Here is a 23,824-nt window from a genome sequence, read left to right as displayed (position 1 = left end):
GTCCCTAACTCAGTGGATGTGGATGTGGAAGTGTTTAACATTAAGAGCAACAATAATCAGCCAGAAAGGAGCAAAAGGAACCAGGAGGGATCACTGTACTGTATGCAACTCTGCCCAAGGGCATGATGGGAAAATTCTAGCCACCCAGGCTGGAAAGGGCAGTGGGCGGGGCTCAGATCAATTGACTATCTACAGATTTGGACTAACACTGGTGGATCAACACTTTAAAATAACTCCAATACTGAAGACCATTTCACTCAGAATGGAGTTAAATCCACTCCCTGGGAGTTAAAATCCCTGAGATTTCATCACCAGTTTTGACTGTATAGCCAGTCAGAATAAGTCTGAAGTTCAGGCACCTGCTACTGATCTCTGAGTGGCACGCCAGATACCATTTTTAGACATCAGCACTGTTGAACAAAGTGCCAAAACCTGCAGCTCCTAGACTGGCCACTTGGGGCTTGCTGCAAAATTGGCTCAATTCCCATCAATCTAGCACTGAAAGGCCGAGGTTAGCAGAGGAAATAAGCATGTTAACAGCATTAACAAGAAGGTAATTTGAGCTTAATAGCAAAATAAAACCCTGGCAACCAGTGGATTCTATCCAACTCCAGTTAAACCAATACACCAACAAAAAGAATGATTAAAAGATAACATGAGTTAAAACTTCTGGGGGTGTTACTCCTAAAACTTAATATAACAAATAATAGGTCTTGTATGATCATTTAAAATGTGATTTTGAGTTGAAGTAAATGATCTCTCATGGCCCACCTACAGTCCTGGACCCCTGCCAACACTTTGGGAAGCACTGCCTTACACAATTTGCAGGCCAGTGAAACCTAATTGATGTGCTTTACTAGATTTAAAGCTAAAAAAGAACTGAACAACATTTCTTTATTAAAACAAGCAAAAAGAGCAATGCTGAAAGCTTTTCATGACATAAAAGGTGTTTTTGCTCTTCTGCCGGTCTGCTTCGGCACAGGTTTGTGATCTTTACAGGTGAAATTTGCTGGTGTGCCCAACGGCTGCTGCCACAGTAGCTGTTAGCTTGGATGTAGCTGTAGGAAAACGGCAGTCTAATCTGAACTCAACCACATTTCTTTTTTTAACAAGGGCATAGAGCCACACTGAAAGCTTGTCTTGATAGCCTTCAGTGCTGCAGCCCCCACCCTCTGGAACACTCTTCCTGCAGACATTCGTAGCGCTCCATCTCTGGACATTTTCAAAAAACGTCTCAAGCACCACCTGTTCACCACAGCCTACAGTCTTCACTAAACCACCCCTTACACTCATCCTACCCCTCACATAGTTTGTCAATGTCTATGTGTTCCTTTAAAGCATCCTTGGGTTCCTTGAAAGGCACTATATAAATTCAAGATATTATTATTATTATTATTATTATTATTATTATTATTATTATAGAGAAGACGTTTTTGCATGTCTCCCTATGCTTTGCATCACTTTTATTCACTGAGATACTCCACCATGAAAAATCTAAAACAGCAGTGACCTGTCAGCTCAAGAAAAGTGACGCGTACAACCTCATTTTATTTTGTCCCTCTGATTGACCCGTCAGACAGAATGCTCCTCCAATCACCATCAGAGAATTTTTTTTGAAAAGCCCTGCCTTCCCCAAACACTTTCTCTGGGAGCTTTCCTGGATGAATATGAAATATTTTCATGCAATGGAGATTTTAAACAGTTGATCTGGTGTGTCAGGTTAGAAAAGTACATTAAAGCACTGAAGTAAAATAATGGATTAGGAGGCGCAGGTGGCTGAGTGGTTAAGGCGTGCCCCATGTACGCGGACAGCCCGGGTTCGAATCCAGCCTGAGGCCCTTTACCGCATGTCTCTCCCCTGCTCTCATCCCTGTTTCCAACTCTATCCACTATCCTCCTCTATCAGATAAAGACACAAAAATGCCCAAAATAAACCTTTAAAAAATGGATTAGATTCATGCAAAATATTGCATTACTTCACCTGGCCTTAATGCACTCAGAACAGATAAGTTAACGTATGTGACCCCCCTAAAGCATAAAGTAGTAATAAAAAGTAGCTAAAAAAGATGGATACGTGTTTTTAAATCAGGCTGTAAACACGTTTATTTCCCCTGTTAATGTGCATACTTCTAACCTTGCAAAGCAGATGGATACGCTTGTTTCCGTGTTTCTCACTGGCAAATCCATCTTGCAAAGCTCCCGTCTGAACTGTTTGGGCCCAGTTAGAAAGTGACAGGACCAATCAGCGACAAGGGGAAGTACTTTCAGGTGCGGCAGAGTCGTGACGTAAGCAAGCGGCAGCAAGAGGCCGGTGCAGTTATGGTGGAAGACATTAGCGCGGATGTTGCTAAAGCACCAGTTTGATCAGAACTTGATGACATTTCTTCATTAAAAGAAGAAGAAAGAACAGCAGTGAGTTGTTTTTTTTTTTTTCAAAAACAACAAAAGTCGAGTACTGACGTCTACAGTCGCCATGGTTCACGTTATTCCTTGGTAGCTGTGCACGTCATGTGTTTTGTTGCTCTGATGGGCCCGTAAAGATGTAACAGACAGGACGTTCATCCAATCACACTGAGTTTTTTTTCCAATCTTCTGCCCTTTCCCAAACGCCTAGTATTGAAGGTTTTCCACATGGATGTGTGAAACAAATCCACCTGGCGCGTAAGGTTAGCATACTTCTGCATGGGTGTTAAGCCTGATTTATGCTTCTGTGTCGCGTCTACGGCATAGGTTTGCTGGCAACGCGACGCCGTTGTTGACCAAGTTCTGCGTCGAGGGAACGCGTTGCTCTGCAATTCACCTCCATGCCGCTAAGGGTGTGTGACCTTGTGTGTGTGTGGTTTCACACCAGAATCCTTGTTTATCTTACGGTCATGGCGACCGAGGTGGAGCGGGTGTGTCTGGAGTTGGAGCTCATCCATATTGATGAACAAATTCTTTTGTTGCAAATGTTGAAGTGCGGACGACAGGGAAGACGTTTGCCGAGGTGGTCTGTACAACCACTAAACGAGTCGAGGCTGAGAACGGATGAATTTACCACACTGGTCCGCCCACTGAGGGACCTGGATGACGTTTTGAGCGGACCAATCACAGCCGTTGCGGTCTGCGTCGCCGCAACGTGTAGTTAGGATTTTTTGGAGGTGCGCGTCGGGGGTGCGTCGACGCAGAGGGCTATTCGTAGCTACGCCGTCGACGCAACGCAGAAGCACAAATCAGGCTTTGAGGGGGCTTCCTTGACTTTCGGCGCCAGCCTCTAGTGGACACTCAAGGAACTGCAACTATCTATGCACTCACATTAGCTTCATTTTAAACATCTGACATTTGATCCACATCAAAGCCTGTAAATATTTGACTCTTTCCACTTTCAGATTTTTCTCACACGACCAGTACCGTCATAGTTTTTGATAATGTTCAAACTTCTAGTTCTAAACCGATCTCCTGAAACTGACATATCTACGTGTTCTCCATCAAATAGGACTAAAATGAGAAACTGTTGTAAAATATGAAGGGAAAGGGCAAATAAATCCTGAGATGTGCTTGTAGTATTGCAGTGTCTCTTTAAAGGAAGGGGGAGTGTAGAAGAGGGACAGAGGAAAGAGATGAATAGAAGGCACCAGAACCACCTACCATGACCAAGTGCGCTGTAAATGTAGGACAGAAATTGGAGTGGAATACTAACGGATCATCAAGCGACATATTCGAGGGAAAACCATGTTTGGATGTGCCTTTACTGAATCTGCTCTTTTCAAATATGCGACCACATGCGATCATAGGAACACAGGGAAAGTGTTTTTCCTCCCCACCGTTTCTTGCATTTTGAAACGGAGAAGGAGAGTGGCAGTAAAATACAACCCTGTGCTATCTTTCTCCGATTATCAATGGTAGGCATTGCATAATTCACCCTTTTTCCAGCCGGAGCCGTTTCCTCTTTGGGAAGAGGGGGGACGCCGGGAAAAAAAAGACGACTAGACCCAGAAGCTGCCTGCAATTGTTTGGAGCTATGTCCTTTTCTCTCGTAGGAAGAACTTGCAGCCACTAGCGGGGGATCAAGCCGGGGAAGGATGCATTTAAAGCTGGATGTGTGCTGCATTCAGGGAGATTCGGCAATAATAGCAGCTCTAGCAAAAACGGCGAGTGCGGAGGGCCTGGGAAGCACCCAGCCCCACTATCTCCTCCTTTTCCTCCCCCCCTGCAGGACCATGCTTGCGTGAGGGATGAGGCTGTGCACAGGGACACCAGGCCAGAGCTGCGGCCTACTTCTCACAAGAGCCGGTCTCTCGACTGCAAGATCTGTGAACACATTGCCACCATCAAATCAGCATCTTTGGTACGCAGCTCCCTACTCTTTTCCTCCGTGTGCATTAAAAAAACGCGCGCGTGTACATGAGTGCGCGCGTGTGTAAGTGTATGTGCGCGTGCTGGCGGCGGGGGGTGACGAGAGGAGAGGAGGGGAAGGAGAGGGTTGTCTGTGTTCTCAGCTGTACATCTGTAGTCATGGCAACCAGATCCTGTTAATGGATGTCATTTTTTCCATCCTCAGCTTCCCTCTCTGCTTCTGCTTTTATGTCTGTGCGTTGCATTTCTATCTACTCCATGTAAATCTGCGCCTCAAGTCTGCTACCAGTTTGGATTTTGTCGGATTGTAAATGCTGCATTTCTCCTTTTTTTTTCCTCATGAAAAATTTAAAGTAGCCTATTTTACGGATTGGCCGTATAGTTACATAAATCTGACTTATTTATTAGAGATGGTGCTGGAGAGACTTATCAATTTATGCTGCCTTATTTCTTTTAATCAAGATTGCATTTTAATTATGCATTCAAAATGAATGAACCACTTGATCCTCCTTAATCATCTTTCTTTCTTTTCCATGACCCTTTAAAGCACTGGTCATCATCTGGCGGCCCAGGGGCCACATCAGGCCCTCCAAAGCTTCTTTTCCGCCCCGAAAGATCATTAAATTCAGAAAAGGAGGGAAAGAAGATGTTGTGCTTTTAAGAGTATCCTTTGGCTTTAAATGTCTGCAGCTTTTAAACCCATCCCACAAACAACTAATATTGAAACAATTTTAGAATGACCGAACATTTTGATCTGTTTTTACTGACATTTACTGTCATAATTAGTAGATATTGAAAAAGGGTGAAGGTTGGCAGAAAACCTGTAAAAATGTCCTGATAAAGTGGTGAAAAGCGGTTAAAGAGTGGCAAAAATGGATGATGGGTTGTGGAGTGGCACAAAGGGACTAAAATTTGGCAGAAAAAGTGGTGAAAAAAGGTTAAAATGTGAGAAAAGTTGGTAAAAGAGGATAAACGGGCAAAAAGTATCAAAAATTGGTTACAAATGACAAAAAAGTGGTGAAAAAGTAATGAAAAGGGGTGAAACAGTGGCAAAAACTGGTAAAAGGAAAAAAGAGGCAAAAAATGTGTCAAAAATTGGTAACAAATGACAAAAAAATAGTGCAAAAAAGTAATGAAAAGGGGTTAAAAAGTGGCAAAAAAGAAGAAAAGCTGCAAAACTGGATTAAAGAGTGGCACAGAGGGGATAAAGCATGCAGGAAAGGTGGTTCAAAAGGGGTTAAAATCTTGCAAAAATTGGGTTAAAAAGGCAAAAGGGGGGTTAAAAGTGTCAAAAATGAATAAATACTGATTCTAAATCACAACTGGGGAGGACCCATTCTCTGGGATTTTCAGGGCCCAGCTATTTCTGTTGTCAGGCCTGTCTACTTGTGGCCATCATGGATAATAGGGATGGATCTCACTGGTAATGCCTAAAAATGTCTGTCATTTTGAAAGAAAATACAAATACTACTACAGTAATATTTCAATCAGACCAAAATATTCAGTTAATTTTTCTTTATGTGAAAGTCCGGCCCCCAGAGTCTCTGTCAAGACTAAATCTGGCCCTTGTGCAAAGGTACTTGATGACCCATGCTTTAAAGCATTTATACTCATCTGTCTTGCATCTATATCCACTGTAATTAAAGCTCCTATGAGGGTTTTTCACTGGTCATAACACAGACTGTGGGCAATATAATTCAGCTTTTTTGACTGAAAAATATAGGAAAAAACATCTTTATTGCCGAAGTGAAAACAGATTTCTACAAAGTAATGCCAATCAAATAAAAATGTGCAAAGTAAAATAAGTGACTGCATAAATATTCACCCTCTTAAAAGTGACTGACCTAATTCAACAGAGGTGCTTGTAGTATAAAAGCACCTGTACCTGAAAGGTGTCAGCAAAGTATTCATGGCTACCATTTCACCATAAAAACAAAAGAACACTCCATGTAACTTAGAGAAAAGGTTATTGAACACTACTGAACATTGCCCAGAATTCAGTTAAATCCATTATCAAGAATTGGAAGGAATATGAATACAACACTGTTCTTCACCAGTCAAAGGTTTATGGGAGAGTGGCAAAGAGAAAGCCACTGTTGAAGAAACAGTCAAGTGGAAGAAAGACACAAAACACTGCACATCACCACAAACACACCATCCCCACTGTGAAGCACGGTAGTGGCAGCATCATGTTGTTGAGATGCTTCTTAGCAGACAGCCCTGGAAAGGTTGTAAAGGTAGAAGGTAAAAATAATGCAGCAAAATATAGTAGGACAATCTTATTCAGTCTGCAAGAGAACTATGGCGCAGGAGAAGATTAATTTTCCAGCAGGACAATGGCTTAAAGCATACAGAGAAATGGTTTAAAGACAACAAGGTGAATGTTATGGAGGGCCAAGTCAAAGCCCAGACCTCAATCCAAAATTTGTGGCTGGACTTAAAAAAGGCTGTTCACAACTGATCCCTGTGCACCATGACAGATCTCGAGCAGTTTTGCAAAGAATGGAGTAAAATTGCAGTATTCAGTTGTGTAAGACTGATTGAGACCTATCCACATAGACTCAGTACTGTGATTGCAACCAAAGGTGACTCTACTAAATATAGACTTGAAGGGGTGAATATTTATGAAATCACTTCTTTTACACTACAAATTTTTGATTTACTTTTACTTTGATATTAAAGAGTTGTTTTCCCCCCTTTTTTTGTCAAAAAACCCCAGACACAAACAAAAATTCCTTGCAGGAGCTTCAGGTTGCACTCACACAAGGCCCAGGTCTCCTGTATTGTGCTAAAGCATGATTGTCCCCCATCGACAGTCCCCCGGTGACCTGCATTCACATTGCAACAAGCTAAACTGAGCCTGAGCACGATAACTTCTTGTTCATACGCTGTTGTGTTGTCTTACAAGAAGTCTGTTCATGAGCTCACTCCTTTTCCATCTGTGCATGGATGGGCAAGGAGATGTACCCTGCTTGAGTTAAACATGGAGTGTTCACATTGGTCAAACAAACTAGACTTTGAGGGTCAGTCATGCTCAGGCATGGTGCACCCTCTCCAAAGTTCTTCAGTCATCTTTTAACTGATAACTTGACAGTTTGTACAGCTGTTGATGCACTCATGTGTCTCTCTTTAAACTTCCTGTTTCTTCTCCTCAGGTCATCAGGTAGATCCAGGAGCATGAGCAGGACTTTGAGCTGCGGGAGCAGATGTCTGGGTATAAGCGCATGCGGCGGCAGCACCAGAAGCAGCTGATCGCCCTGGAGAACAGGCTAAAGGCCGAGATGGATGAGCATAGGCTCCGGCTGCAGAAGGAATTAGAAACACATGCGAACAATACTTACATAGAGCTGGAACGACTGGCCAAACGGCACGCTGCTCAGACCGACAAAGAGGTACACAAGAGGAGATTTAAGTCACTTCATGGCCAACTTGCGACAAATGAGTGAACTAATTTTTATTTTGAATGTTTCCTCACAGATGAAGTTAGTTGCAGCAGAAGAGAGGAGGATACAGCAACAGATTGTTGCTCAGCAAAAGAAAGAGCTGACTTCTTTCTTAGAGAATCAGAAAAAGGAGTACAGGCTCTGCAAAGACAAGATCAAAGAGGTCAAGATTGCAAAGATTGGATTTCATGTTGTTTATTTCTTGAATATGGAACCAACATTAACAGTGATAGCCTTCACTCATGGATGTTTATTTGATGTTTTACAGGAAATGAGTGAAGACCCTTGCACACCCAAGGAGGAGAAGCAGGAGCGTCTGTCCAGGCACAAAGAAACAATGCAGCGCTCTCAGGCCGAGGACGAGGCTCACCTGCTGGCCCAGCAGAGGCTGGTCTACGACCGCAGCTGCAGGGCGCTCAAACGCCGGAGTCTGATCAGGAGGCACGAGTTTGAACAGGAGCAACTCAGAGAGGTAAACCAAATCCGGCTTTACTGATCACAGTGGAGACACGAGGTGTGATTGTTGAACTTTTAATGTTTGTTCCTCAGTGGATATTGATTATTATGAGTGAAACTGAGAGCAGAGTACTTTTAAAGTATTCTTTTATATTTAATTTTTGTTTGAAAGTCAGGGGGATCCTGATACTTATCACTGTCAATTTACATTACCTGTTGATTATTTTTGCTTTTGCACCCTGATTTGCACCCCAATATGCATGTTTTTTTTTTTACAGGGGCTGTTCATATTCAAAATGAAGAGCCAGCAAAGAGAAGGATTTTTTCTTATTGCTGAAAACATTGCATTCAGAAATTTTTCAGACCCCCTTCACTTTTTAGATTTTATGTTGCAGCCTGAATCTGCTGTCAAAAAAAATCCATTTTTATTCTCATTAATCTACACTTAGTACTCCATAATGACAAAGTGAAAACAGAATTTTACACATTTTTGTAACTTTATTGAAAATAAAAAATGTAAATACATTTATTAAAGCATTCAGACACTTTGCAAAACACTTCAGATTTTCTCAGGTTCCTCCCATTCCTCTGGATCTTTGCTGAGATGTTCCTATACTTTGATTGGAGTGCACCTGTGGTAAAGTAAATTGATTTAGAAAGGCACACACCTTTCTATAAAGGGCCTCACAGCCAACCATGCATACTAGAGTAGAAACCAAGCCATGAGGTCACTACCTGCAGAGCTCAGAGACAGGAATGTTGCAAGGCACAGATCTGGGGAAAGCTTCAAAAATATTTCTGCTGCACTGAAAGTTCCCAAGAGCACAGTGGCCTTCATAAGGTGATCCTGTGTGAAGACGATTGGTTGCTTGGCCAAACAGAGGTTTTCACATGGAGTTTTTTGCCAGCTCCAAGCATGCTTTCACGTGTTTTGCACTGAGGAGAAGCTTCCATGTAGCCAATCTGTCATAAAGCCCCGGTCAGTGGAGGGCTGCAGTAATGGCTGTCCCTCTGGAACTTTGTCCCATCTCCACACAGGATCTCTGGAGCTTAGCTACAGTGACCATTCTTGGTCACCTCTCTTACTAAGGCCCTTCTCCCACAATCGCTCGGTTTGGCTGGGCTACCAGCTCTCAGAAGAGTCCTGGTTGTGCCACTTTAAGGAGGAATTATGGCAGTTCCTTTGACCTCATGGCTTGGTTTTTGCTCTGATATGCATTGTCAGGTATAAGACCTTCTACAGAGAGGTATATGTCTTTCTAAATCATTTCTAATTTATTTAATTTAGCACAGGTGGACTCATGGTGTAGAAACATCTCAGCAAAGATTGATAGAAATGGAAGCAGCCTGAGCTAAATTTCAAGTGTTTTTGCAAAGAATCTGAATACTTATGTTGATTTGATATTTCATTTTTCATTTATAATAAATTTACAAAATTTTCTAAAAATCCATTTTCACTTTGTCATGATGGGATACTGTGTGTAGATTAACGAGAATAAAAATGTTTTTTTTCAACTGTAGCATCAGGCTGCAAGATAACAAAATTGATCAAAAGTGAAGGGGTCTAAATTTTTTCTGAATGCACTGCAATTACAATGCTAAGCACACTTCAGTCATGTCAGTCATGGTTTAAAGATTTATCTTACACCACTTGAAGAATGAAAGAATAATTTTCTTTCATGAAATATAAAATTAACTAAAGTAAAAGTATATAAAAAGAGCTGAACTGTATTTCTACATAGGCTAGAAATTGACATTTAGCATAGTGTAGGGTTTAACAAAGTTATAGGAAGTAAAGAAATAAGTCCTCTACATCATGCTGAAAGAGGAAACCTCATTCATAAAAAAAATGCTAAAGGAAAGCATGTAAACTTAAACAGAAGAGGATCTAACACAGAACCCTGAGGAACACCCGATGATTCTTTAACTTTTAGTGTCCACAAACAACCATATGGTGCTATGAAAGCTGAATTAGTCTTTACAAGTAAAATATCATCCTTTGTGCCAGGAGCTGAACAAGAAGAGGACCCAGAAGGAGATGGAGCATGCCCTGATGATCCGGCAGGACGAGTCCACACAGGACATGGAGCGACGGCAGCTGCAGATGCTCCAGAAGCTGCGTGTTGAGCTCATGCAGCTGCAGCACCAGACGGAGCTGGAGAACCAGGAGGAATACAACAGGCGGCGAGAGAGAGAACTACACAGGAAACACGGTCTGGAGCAGCGGCAGCAGCCCAGAAACCTGAAGGTGCTTATACCTCTCTCTTTACCGCTGTATGACTATCCAGTTATTTCTGCTACATATAACATGGGTACACTTGTTTACTAGAAATGCAAAGCCACTGTGAGTTTTTTCACCAATAATGAGACATACTGATGCCTTCAGTGACCCACAGAACAATTGAGGCCCACATTTCTTACACCTGTCACCCATGCTGTGGGGTAGGTGCCTGATGTCCAATAAACAGCATGCAGCTGAAACCAACTTTAAAAAAACTTTCCGAGTTTTATTATAAGCTGCATGATCAATCTAAAGAGAGATATGATTTTCTATTACAGCTAAAAGCCCAACACTAAATCTTTAAAAAAGAAAGACACTATTTACACTTTCACAGGACAAAATCAGAAGACACAAAATGTCAAGCTTTGTCCACAGGACACACCAAAGTCAAAACAACTCCAAACCTCCTCACACATAATTCAGGCGGCTTTTACTTAGAACAGAATAAAAAAAAATCCTAGTTTCTTTAATTTTGTGTTTTTCTTTAGCAAAATGAGAATGTGAGAATGACAATACAACAATTTATTTCAAATTTGCAATACAAGTCAAAATAATCACAATTAGATATTTCTCAGAGTTGCTCAGCCTTAGTTTTTTTTAATATTATGTTGGTTGTAATGTTTGGAAAATAATCGAAATAAGGTTATTTCCCCAAATCATTCAGCCATATTAAACTCTAGATTTTTGGTACCTTAATTTCTCCATCCAATTTCGATTCTAATAACCTGATATAATGTGGAATAAAATGCTTACAGGTTGTCTTGTGGTCACATCAATCACTGTATTTCTGTTTTTTAAAGCTCCTGTGAGGGTGGACCTTTAAAATCTGTGTTGATTTTGCGCCCCCTGTGGACAAATCAGTATCTCTTATCTCTGTTAAATTTGTCCTGTACATCCATAGGTAAATAATGTAACAAAAAATCTGAACCCACTCTCAATTAATGTTCAAATGCATTACAAAAAGGGCATTTAATCACTTCATTTGACATGTACCCCGCATTTGCTATTTTAGGCCATAAAAATAGCAACATAGAAAATTCAGTATTGGTACCTTAGGGTTTTCTTTTGCTTTACTAGGTCAGAAATAGGCATCAGTGTTTATTCCAGTATGTTTCAGGAACATTAGAAACTCCTCACAGGAGCTTTAAGAGTGTTCATTAATCATAACCAGTGTGAACCCATATAAACAACTGAGCATAAAAGAGTGGAACCTTAATATGAATTGTCATCTAACCTGATGTAGACGCTGGAGATGCAGATCAAGAAACAGTTCCAGGACACATGCAAGGTGCAGAACAAGCAGTACAAGGCTCTGAGGAACCATCAGCTGGAAGTCTCTCCTAAAGGTGACCATAAGACGATCCTGAAGAACCTGAAAGAGGAGCAGACACGCAAGCTGGCCATACTAGCCGAGCAGTACGAGCAGAGCATCAACGAGATGATGGCCTCACAAGCGGTATGGACACCCTTTAACGCCACAGTTTATTTTCAGATGTTGTTGGCCCATAGTTATATCTGTAACCCCCTGTGTCCCTGGGTGTGTAGATGCGATTAGAGGCGGAGCAGGAAACGGAGCGTCAGGCTCTGGAGCAGCAGCTGAAGCAGGAGATGGAGCTCCTGGACGCCTACCAGAGAAAAACCCAGTCACAGATGGAGACCCAACATGAGCGAGAGCAGCAGAAACTGGAGCAGAAGGTGTCCATACGTAGAGCGCACCTTGAACAGAAGGTGGGTCTTAAATCAAACACAGTTTTATATATATATATATATATATATATATATATATATATATATATATATAAACGTTTTATGATGTCATACTCTATAATGGAAATGCAAAATCAGGAAAGGAAAGAACACACATGTCCAAAGAGATGCCTTGTGATGATGGTCACATTATTTCAGCAGATTCAATGGTAGGTGTTACAATACAGTGCTGTACTGTTGCCCCCTAGAGGATGCATGGGTCATCACAACTATTAACAAAAGTTTCACTGGAAAAAGTGACCTGAGCATGGATGTCTGACCAGAATTATGCAGGTAGGAGGGCAGAGCCGGTAAAGGTAATGGGTTAGCATCCACACTCATTGCTAGCAGGTGAAAAGAGGAAACTTTTATACTACTATATTATTTGTTTGCTTGACCATGGCTTTATTTCTTTATCATAGCATCACTATTGTTACTGAGGAAAATTCCTTCATAAAGAGATTTATTAAATGTATGTAATCTGATAGCTTTATTTTTAAAAAAGTATTCACCCCTTAGATATTTTCACCTTTTATTGATTTTATAAATCAAGCATCAATATAGTTTGGCTTCTTTTTTTGTTTTGTTTTGTTTTGTTTTTATTCATAAAATACCTCTTCAATCTCCAAGTGAAAACAGATTTCTACAAAGTAAGTTAGATAAACATATGTAATGTAAAATTAGTGGCTGCATAAATATTCACCCCCTTTATTTAGTAGAGTCACCTTTGGCTGCAGTCACAGCACTGAGTCTGTGTGGATAGATCTCAGTCAGGTTTGCACATCTGCACACTGCAATTCTACTCCATTCTTCTTTACGAAACTGCTCCAGCTCTGTCAGTTTGCATTGGGATCGGGTGTGAACATCCCTTTTCAAGTCCAGCAACAAATCCTCTGTTGGTTTAAGGTCCAGGCTATTTCATTTCATCCTCTACCTTTACAAGCCTTCTAGGGCTGGCTGCTGAAAGCATCCCCACAGCATGATGCTGCCACCAACGTGCTTCACTGTGGAGATGGTGTGTTTATAGTGATATGCAATGTCCAAACCTAGAGTCTTGTCTGATGGCCAAAAAAACAGCATTTTGGTCTCATAAGACCAAATAATTTTCGTCCCAGTGAATGGACCCTCCCCAGTTATGATTTATTGATGATATCAGTGCATGTGTGTTGGATCAGTAGAATTGATGCTGTCATCCTGGCTAACAGTTATTTCATTTTGGAGCTAAATAACACTGTCAAGCTATTATTCAGTTCTCATGTTCAAATTGTTTATTAAAGACCCTGTAAAGTGAAATCCAAAGTTTTTTTTTAACACTCTAGATATGTTGGAATATGGTTGCTGTAAACATGTGAAAACACTGAGATGTACATGTGACTGAATTCTGGATTTAGGCCATTTCACCTCTTTCCTGGCTTGGTTTCATGTGGGCGGGGCCAATATGTAGGGAATGACCCCACCACTCTAACGCTACAATATTGTGGAAGGAAGCAGTCACCCGGAGCAGGGACTTCTGGGATTATTTTGTGCAAAGGAGCTGACTCTTGTACCATTCTATAATGTTCATGTTTCATTGCAAAGTTATAGTTATGAATGTTTTGTTTATTGGTTCATGTTTTTAGGGGAAAATATTTCTCCAAGTATGACACCATGTGTGAGGGGGTTAATGCTGCAGACTATACTGCCTGTACGTGTCTTCATCTATAGTTCTAAATTAAAGATAGCTGCTCATGCTTACTGTGTGAGGGCTTGTTAAACTCATTCTACTTATCTATGAGCCACTCCTCATCACAATCTGCCTCAATCTAAAAATCACAGAGCAGTTCAGCTCAGTACGGTCTGTTGGTCTGTACTGAGCCACAGTGGTCTATGGATCATTTAAAGCATCATCGCAGAGATTTGAACAGACTTTGTCTCTTCTTCTATGGTCAAAAAAGTTCAAGAGACAGGCTAATAGCATAAGCGCTTTCCTCCATTCAGATTGTAACATTTTTAAAACCTGAGAGGAACATATTCCTCCTGAGTGGGCATGGCTTTAGCTCATTCAACAGACACGCCCACACCATCCTCGAGCAGATTTTACTTCCTTAATTTTTCATGATTTTGAAGATTTTATTAACTTGGAGATGCTTTATTTGACTAAAATTTGACCTGGGGGTTCATAACACAGTGATCTATCATACGACAAACCTAAATACAGATCTATTTTCACTTTACAGGGTCTTTAATTACACTTTCCGTTAAAGCCACTTTTCACCTTTTTCACCTTTATTTTGCCATTATATTTCCCTTAAAGTTGGTTTAATTCCTTCGACTTCATTCTCTTGAATGTTTGTGCACATCATGACTTAGCTATGAATTCCGACATTACTTTCCTAATGGTTCAGTTAATGTTTAGTCAACATTAATATTACTATTAATATAAAGATAATTCCGTTTTTTTCTGAAAAGAGGTTTACATTTTGAAAATGCTATATTAAACTAAGGCATAAACAAACAAACAAAAAATTTCAGCTTTTCTTGCTTCGATAGGAATAGTTAATAGTTAGGTAAATATAAATCAGGTTTTAACAGCTTAACTTTACAATGGACCATGATTTTCAAGACTTCCATGGGCCCCCCATTTGACTGGGCCCCAGAAAGTTCTCCCCTTTATCCCCCTTATGTGCAGCCTTTGTCATAGGTGTCTTGGTGGCCTCTCTCACTTGTCTCCTTCTTGCAAAGACACTCAGTTTGCGAGGACGGCCTGAACCAGGCAGATTTACACATGTGCCATATTCCTCCTGTTTCATGATGGATTTAACTGAACTCTGGGGGATGTTAGGTGCCATGGATATTTTTTTGTATCTTCTTGGCTTATCCTTTTGAGTAACCCTGTCTTTGAGTTGCTTGGAGTGTCCTTCTGTCTTCATGGTGTAATGGTAGCTATGAATACTGATAAACCAGTGACTGGACGTTCCAGAAACAGGTGTTTTTATACTATCATCACTTTAGACACATTCACTGCACTCAGGTGATCCCCATTTCACTAATTGTGAGACTACCAGCACCAATTAGCTGGACCTCTGTTGATTTAGGTAAGAAACATTAATGGAGGTGAATATTTATGCAATCACTTATTTTATTTAATTGACATGACTTTGTGGAAATCTGATTTCACTTTGACATTGGTATTGTATTGACCATGACTGATTCATAAATCAATAAAAGGGTAAAACATCCTTTTTTATTGCCACTGTATCCTATGGTGATTTCTGAAGTAACTACTGTCCTGTTCTTGGTTTCCAGATTGAAGAGGAGCTGGCGGCCCTTCAGAAAGAGCGTACTGAGAAGATAAAGCACTTGTTGGAGCGTCAGGACAGAGAAATGAACACTTTTGACAGTGAAAGTAGAAGCCTGGGCTTTGGCAGCCTGGGATCTCTGGACTTCCCCAAAGAAGACAACAGATGAAAGTGGATTTCTCTCTAGAGGACAACATATCCGCGCCGCTTTTTTCATGTCCACACGACTGCTCGTCTGTCACGTCCAAGGTGGCAGAGCTGGATAACTCTTCTTCTGTATTGCTTTTTTTTCCTTCTCTCTTAAATATTGCATCTTTGACTCGAGGTGTTAACGTGCAATGAGAACTTCTTTTTTGTGAAACTTGAAGGGGGGAAAGTAAAAACAACAAAGACAACAACAACAATGTCAATAAAACTCAAACCTAGTCAGTGTAACTCAAAACTTATGTGTTTCAAAAATAACAGACTCTTTCCTCCATGCCATTTCCTCCTTTTTGGTATGAATAAATCAGGAAATTTTAGTAAAAATTGGCACTTTGATATGTTTAAGTAGAAGCCCATCATGTTTGTATGATGCTAAATGTGCGTGCTACATGGAGGGACATTGTGGAATGTGAGCTGCGGACTTCCCCCGTGGTGTTAAGCTGCTTTGTCTTTTTTTATTTCTTTATTTTAGTTTCTTCTAATTATTTAATGCTCTGAATGTGAATATTACTGTATGGGGTCACTGGATAAAGTCAGAGTTTTTACTTCATTTGCTCATACTTCCATATTGTGCTTATGCATACAGTATACTGTGGTCCCACACTTTTCTAGGCGACAGTTCTGACCTTTTTCTTTTACGTAGGATCAATTGGCGTTAGCTCGATCGACCCATTTCACAACTCAAGATCCCACTCGGTGAAAAAATACTGCTTATAATTGCATGCACTTTAAGGACAAATTCAGGTTGTGAAGTGAAGCATGAATCTGTCAGAGATTTTAGCTGTTTGTAAATAAAAAAAGCATTTTTTTGGTTTCGTTTTCAGCCTGGACATAAGCGCCATATTTGATATGATAATTTCACAAATGCCTTTATTTAAGTTGTGCCTGAAGCAGATTTAAGTTCCGTGTTTGTTCTATCGAATTATTTATTATTGACTTACTGAGGCTGGCACCATTTTTTATTCTTTTTGGTTTCATCTAAACTTGTGAATCATTTAATGTTCACTAATCAAAGTTTCTTGTAAAGGAAAAATGGTGAATTGTGCTGTATAACTTTTGATATGAATATTTGTACATGAGAATATAGCTAGAACATACAGAGACATCGGTCTATTACTGATAACAGAGCTTAACGATAAAGACTTTGCTTCGTTTTTTGTTTTATAATAGAGATATGGTCATACGATAGCTCAATATATTGCTAAGTCGAATCACTAGACTCTCAGATTGTATAAATGCTGGTGAATGGAACCACAGACTTCTTATAATATCACCTTTTACCGATGGTAAAAATCAGACAAGTGGGTCCAGATTGAGTAATTAGTGTCTAATGATCAGATTTACATATTTTTTGCCATGTTCATTATGGTCATTGAACAGGTTGCACAATGTTTTCCATTCCTACTGAATGGAAAGAGAATTGTTTGGTGCTTAATTTCTAATACCACCTTTAGCCTTGTAGTTTTTCGGTCTTGGAGAAACGATTGATTTTTACAAACATTCTGAGACCCCCTAAGAGACAAAAAAAAAACGTACGTTTTTCAAACGCTCATGACAGATTTAGAGTACCCCATGCAGTGAAACCCTCTCAAATGTATGAAGAATAGAAACTATTTTATCACGGGTCAGTTTTTTGAAACATTGTTTAACGTGGTGGTCTTGAATGCAACCCTCTTAACTGTTTTTATTTTTCATTTGGATGCCACAACTTGTATTAATGTTTCCTCACAGGGCTGAAAGGTGGAAGACATCCCCTGTATTTAAAAGTATTTTAAATTATGACGACGCTCAATTTCTGATGGCAATAGATTTAAATGCTCTTGTTTTACACGTAGAAACCGAAATTTCTGTTCGACAAGAGTGTGTTTAGATTTGTCAGCCTTTTACATTTTCACAAACTTTCTGATAAATTTGATGAAAACATATGCAGTACGGCCTTTTGTCTGGTCACATATATCTGAAGCCTTTGCGGACAAATGGTTCCACAAATTTAAAAAAAGTGCTATTGGGGTGCTTGAATGAGGTTTGCCTGAGAGCTTCAGAACAGTGATGAACCTTACAATTTGTGTGGATTTTACGTTATTATGAAGATGTATTTAGTTAGAATAAAGGGGACTTTCCTAAACAACTGTATTCACCATTTCCTGTGCAGTTCAAAGACGAATAAAAGAGATTCTGTTGAAGAAAAATGAGTCTTGATCAACATCCTGAATCTGGTGACAGTGCATTTCTTTTGCACGTGGTTTGATTTCCTTGTAAAGCTCACTGGTGTGGTCTAGGACTTTTCACTTTTGCTTTCTTTGGTGTAAAGTCACCTCTATGACCTATATTGTGCTGCTTGCAATGAATTACTGTAAACTTAAAAACAAAAATGCATGTCAGAGACTATATGTGAAAACAAGAACCTTAAAGGGGAACAAGAGGTGAGAAGGAAGTCCTTCTAATGCTTCAGTGGCTTGATTTAAATGGTTTTTTTAAACATGCCTGTTCTGTGTACGCTGGCAGGAATCCAACCGTAGTTTCTTTTCAGCAGTTGCCTCCTCACCACAACCCGTTTGTATTATTCTCTGGGGTAAATGGAAAGCCCCGAGGGTGGCAGTGAGCGGTAAGCATTTACCTGAAGTTGTGCTGACAGGGGTTGTGGTGGGTTGAGTTCCCCCCTGACTTTTCTTAAGTAGTTGGTGGTTTAACAGCCAAGCACCATGCTTTAAGCAGACGTGAGCTCCTTAGAATACAACAATATCACAACAACTCTCAGTGCAAAGGTGAAAACGTTGACCCCATTTAACTTTAACGGCATGGTGGCCATTGTTTTCGTAATACACGATTCATATTGGATAACAAGTAGAAAAGTGCATTTGAAATATACACTAAATATCTAGATGGAAGCAACCAATTCATGCAGGCATGTAGACATGGTAAAGAGTATCTGCTGAAGTTCAAACTGAGGATGCTGATACTCACTTTGAACTTTATAATAATCCTGATCATGTTTATGTGTCTGAATGTATTGGATGCTGCCATGTCATTGGCCAACTCAGATGTTTGGGTTCATTAACAGTTCAACAGGTGTACCTAATAAAGTGGTCAGGGAGTGTTTACATGATGCAAGATAAGAGAAAATTCATATACTTGGAATTTTCAAATGACTTCATCAAAATAGCAATAAAATACTTTATTAAAAGTACACTTAGGACTGTTGTTATGACATAATATTTAAATGCTGTCTATGTAGTGGAATAATCCACATAGTTATTCAAAAAGTAACAGTACATAATTTACTGTCGATACCGTCAAAAATCTATCAATATGTAATTTAAGTAAACGGTGCATATGTTTTGGGTTGGAACTAATAATTAGCATGTTAATTTGCACAAGCATACAGAAGTACAGAAGAATGCATCCTTACTGCTCCTAGTAAAAAAGGGATATGTAATAAAAAGTTACCAGTAAAAATTTTTTGAATGTAATTCTGCACCGTTATTAAGACCTGGGTTAGCTCAAATGTGAGTAAAACATTAAACTGCTATGCTATATGTGACCGCCCAGGCAAAATCATTTCAAGAACTCTAAGTGGCAATACAGTTATTAGGAAAAATTGAGTTGCATAAAACATTTCTACCATTAGAGGTATCATTATTGGTGCAGGGCTATAGCTAGCTATTCAAAGCTAGCAAAGTAACTCAGCTAGCTGCTGTGTTATACTGTGATGCTAATGCTAGCTGTTGTGTAACAGCAGTTAATGAGTTATCAGACCTTTTCCATCTTTTGAGAGAGGGGCAAATCAACACCATATGGACAAAAGTATTTCAGACGCTCTGCGAAGACTTTCCACAAGATGGATGTTGGAATGTTTTTGTGGGAATCTGAGCCCATTGATTCTATAGAGGGTGAGGCACTGATGTTAGACGAGAAGACCTGGCTGGCAATCTCTGTTCTAGTTCATCCCAAAGGTGCTGAAAGGGGTTGAGGTCAGGGCTCTGTGAGACACTGCCTCTTTCAGAATTGAAATACATGCTAAAACTTTTCAAATCAGATTAAACTTTAGTTTATCGTTAGGGTAAGGGTTAACGACAACAAAAAAAAAAAAAGTAAAAAACTTGTTTTGCAAAACCTGATTAGAAAATGTTAAAGTTGAGTAAACAGTCTGCTTACAGAAACAAAGCTTACACTCCATGAAAAAATTCTAAAGCAGCAAGAATAGCTTACAGTATATAGCACTGTAAGCTACATAGCTAGCATGACTACATAGCTAATGTAGCTAAACCTAGACTCACAAAGCCGCTACGTAATCTAGGTAGCTATGTTAGTTTTAGCTATGTTAGCTACATTGTATCATGAAGTAATGTTAATTAAGTAGCTAGAGTAGCTATGTTAGCTTAAGCTAAAGCGAGCCGCTGTTCATGTATTTACTTCTAAAGCAGGGCCAATATCTACATAATTTAATCCAAGAAGACCTTTTTCTCTGTTTTATTTATGGAATACTGTTTAGTCTGTCATGTTTGTTTGTAGTTATTTCATGAACAGAACTGTCAGATTTTGTTTATGAATAAAGTTGTGTTAATTCTTCCTCTCTTAAAGAGAAAGCATCCCAGATTAACAGTCCGTGAGAGTGGCTGTCAGAGATATATGGTCTGCAGCCAGACTGTCTTGATAGAAACGGGTCTTCCCTAAACTACTGCCATGAAGTTGGAGGCATTGTCCAAAATGTCTTGGTTGGCTGCAGCATTAAGACTGCCTTTCACTGGAGATGAGGGGCCTAGCCCCTAACCCTGAAAAACAGCCACATACCATTACCACTCCTCCATTAAACTTCACAGTTGGAACAATGCAGTCATGCAGGTGACGCTCTCCTGGCATCCGTGTTGATGTACTTTACAACACCTTGGACATTGGACATTGGCACTGGATTTGGTGACGTGAGGCTTGCACGCACCATGGAAACCCATTCCATGACGCCCCTGCGTCACAGTTTTTGTGCTTACATTAATGCCAGTGAAACTTCAAAACTCTTCAGCTATGTAATCAGCAGTGTTGGCAACTTTTTATGCACCAGGCATCTTAGCAGTTGCTGAGTCCTGCTTCCTGGCTGAGTTGCTGTTGTTTCTTAACACTTCCACTTTCTAATGGTATCACTCACTTCAAAATTTCATAATCTGTCTTATTACAAAATTGGCATCCATCAGAGCACCATGCTTGAGTTGCTGAAACAATAAATGTTGTTTAATTTTCTTACAATTATGTGACTAACCTCCTGAACTTCCTCTCCTGCATGCGGAATCAAAGGAAAATGGCTGCCGTCTGAAGACAGTGAGCTAACCTTTGTGATTCAGAGAGCTGGTTAATCATGTCGGTGTCATCATTCCTAAAATACAGTATAACGCTGATGAGACTAGACTTGAAAACCCCCCACATTGAGAATTGGTCTTTCATACCTTGCATAATCATCCCGACATAAAACCCAAACAAATCACTGAAAGATGCATCATCATACGTCATCATTAAATCACCTCCAGATATCATGAGCAGAGCAGGTTGGGGGCTTGAACTTGTGGTGTCATCATTCTGACACATAGCCTACATTAGCAAAGACGGCCCTACCCTCTGCGCACTTGTAAAAGTTTCTTGTTGAGAAATGCATTTCCTGTGACAAAGCTTCCTGCGCAAATACCCACATGGAAAACAAAGAGTTAGAAACACACACAACGGTCTCGGGAGCAGTTAAAAAGGAGAATGCCGTAGTTTTTCATGATCACAATTCAAAAGAAGGTGGCTTTATCACACTTTCATTAGGTTACCTTTGAATATGATGCATGCAAATGAGTTCTCTTCTCACTCCCTAGAGGGCGCTATGAAATCATGTCACTAATCTGTGTGAAAGGCTGTCTGACCTCAACTCCTCTAATTATTTTCAGGCATGTCTGAGATTTTTCGAAATAAAGGAGGAAATGTCCCTCGAGGGATTTTTAGAAGTGTCACATTTGTGTATTTATTTCATAACAAGGAAGTGCTTTAAAAACAGCACGCTCAGACATATATATAAAAAAGGACATTGTCTCTACATGACTGCTCACTCTTTAGGCATGTTGGGACACTGCCCACTTGTCTTAATACAGAAGGAAGAAAAAAAATGCACATCTGAAAAAAAAAGGAGGAAATTCTGGGAAATTTGGTTGCCTCACATAAGAGGACGTCATTTCCTCCTATGACAAATGTGTGGTTTCTGTCTTTTCAAAAAGTTTTAAAGGAGGGTGATAATGACATGTTCTTGCATTTTGCCTGACACGGCGAGGAGAATGAGTGGTCATGTAAAGAGTATGCATTTTAGACAGTTTATGGAACCAGCAACAAGTAAGTTTCATTCAAAATCTCTTGTTTAAAGTAGAAATATGAATCTTTCTTGTAGGTTTGCATGCAACTGTGATGTGTTTATGCCTGAAATCTGACTTAAAGCTCATGTTTTATTGCCTTACTTTTCACTTTGTAGCATTACTGGAGTAAACAAAGTATTTTGAGCATTATTTGCTAACTTGCACTGCTGTTTTGTATTTAAATAGTCTATAAATTAACAGCCTCAGAGCTCTGGCTTCCTTTCTCTCACTTAAAGAAGTGAAGAGTCTATTTTTGTCCCTCCTGCCCTCATGTTGCGGCTTTACAATGAAGTTCCCCTCACCGACGGGATGTCGGATAACCTAAACTGACCAGTTTCCTTTCTCCTCAGCATTACTCTCCCTTTTGCTGCTTATGGCTGTTGATTCAACGCGAACTGTGGCGGCGAGCAGGAACCAGCTGTGTGGGAATTCTCTGCAACGCACTCTGAAGCTCACCAGACTCATTCAGAAGGAATCTGTCGACTTAATCAAAACATATGTGAGTTTAGACATAAATCTGCTGTGTTGAACTTTTTACCTTCAGAGGAAGCTGACTGTTCACTTTTCTGTTTCAGTATTTAAATTGCTTTTTCTTTTTTTTTTACTTCAGAAAGCCTCACAAGGGGAAATGTCTGAGCTCCTCTGCAAGGTGTCCGTGCCCACCGTCCCTGACCCCAACATCTCGGGCCTGGAGCCCTCAGAGAGGATAGTCAGCATCTACACACACATCCAAGCCTTCCTCCCACATTTCAAACGAGTGTATGAACAGCAGACGGACTTACAGTTGCCAGACAGCCCGGTGCTGGCCGGGCTCAGCCGTGTCAGCGCTCACAGCAGGAACCTGGCCACTCTCGTAAACCTCTTCTATCAGAGCCTCTTCCCGAACGATCCCATACCGGAGCCGGTGGGGGGGCCCACGGAGCTGCCGCCACCTCAGAATGTGTTCCAGCAGAAGGTGTATGGATGCGTGGTGCTGAAAACCTACAAGGAGCTCCTGGCTAATGTTTCCAGAGAGCTGAGGACTCTGAAAAATAAAGTGTGCAAGAGGAGGATACAGAATAACATACACTACTTCTGAGGATGACCCAAGGCTGGCCCTAGAGGATCAATTTTCAACAACAGTTCTGCTCATGTGTTTGATAAAGACTTGAAATTATGAGTGAGGATGAAGGTGGCTGGTACATCAGAGGAATGAAGCCTATTTATGGTATTTAATATTTATTTTTGTCTGGCTCTGACTCAGAGGAATGCTGTTAAAAGGTTAAGAATGTAAAGGCATCAACATGCAGGTTATGTATATTTAAGGTTCTCCATTGCTTGTGTATTACTGGCTGTTAAGAATATTAAAAGATCATTTGCAGCTGTACTTCTTTGGCTTTTACTCATTTGTTTGGTCTGAGCTTTGACTCATTCCCAGCTCTGCACTGGTCTTCCCTCAGCATGCTTTACTTTGAGTCACAAGAAACCCATTTAAATGTTTTAAACACAACACAAAGAGTTGATTTCAAAGTTTAGGCATCATGAGTTGTTTTGCACAGACTTCGTCCATCAAGACGGGTTAAAAGAAAAATCAGGAAGCTGCTGAGACGCTGACTGTGTGATATCAGCTCAGAGTGACGCATGTGTTCAACAAAACATCAGATAGGAAAGATTTCATGAAACTGGCGGGCCGTCTGGCCGGTCACAAGGTGTGTGTGCGTGTGGGTCAGA

The 23,824-nt window shown here is 40.3% G+C and overlaps 2 protein-coding genes across 2 annotated transcripts; both read left to right on the top strand.

Annotated features, from left to right (window-relative positions):
- Window positions 1–3,622: 3,622 nt before the first annotated feature.
- On the top strand, window positions 3,623–17,850 carry taok3b (TAO kinase 3b). The gene is made up of 8 exons (XM_041811118.1): window positions 3,623–4,327; window positions 7,491–7,727; window positions 7,813–7,941; window positions 8,047–8,250; window positions 10,243–10,482; window positions 11,759–11,971; window positions 12,061–12,243; window positions 15,547–17,850. The coding sequence occupies exons 2-8, from the start codon at window positions 7,542–7,544 to the stop codon at window positions 15,706–15,708; spliced, it is 1,317 nt and encodes a 438-aa protein (XP_041667052.1). The 5' UTR covers window positions 3,623–4,327; window positions 7,491–7,541; the 3' UTR covers window positions 15,709–17,850.
- A 4,120-nt stretch (window positions 17,851–21,970) lies between these two features.
- On the top strand, window positions 21,971–23,467 carry m17 (IL-6 subfamily cytokine M17). The gene is made up of 3 exons (XM_041811477.1): window positions 21,971–22,094; window positions 22,465–22,613; window positions 22,725–23,467. Exons 1-3 carry the CDS (start codon window positions 22,001–22,003, stop codon window positions 23,190–23,192), a joined length of 711 nt encoding a protein of 236 aa, XP_041667411.1. The 5' UTR covers window positions 21,971–22,000; the 3' UTR covers window positions 23,193–23,467.
- The last annotated feature ends 357 nt before the right edge of the window (window positions 23,468–23,824 follow it).

The sequence above is a fragment of the Cheilinus undulatus genome, linkage group 17 (genome assembly GCF_018320785.1).
Source record: "Cheilinus undulatus linkage group 17, ASM1832078v1, whole genome shotgun sequence".
Lineage (NCBI taxonomy): Eukaryota > Metazoa > Chordata > Actinopteri > Labriformes > Labridae > Cheilinus > Cheilinus undulatus.
This window is presented reverse-complemented; position numbering and strand designations above follow the sequence as displayed.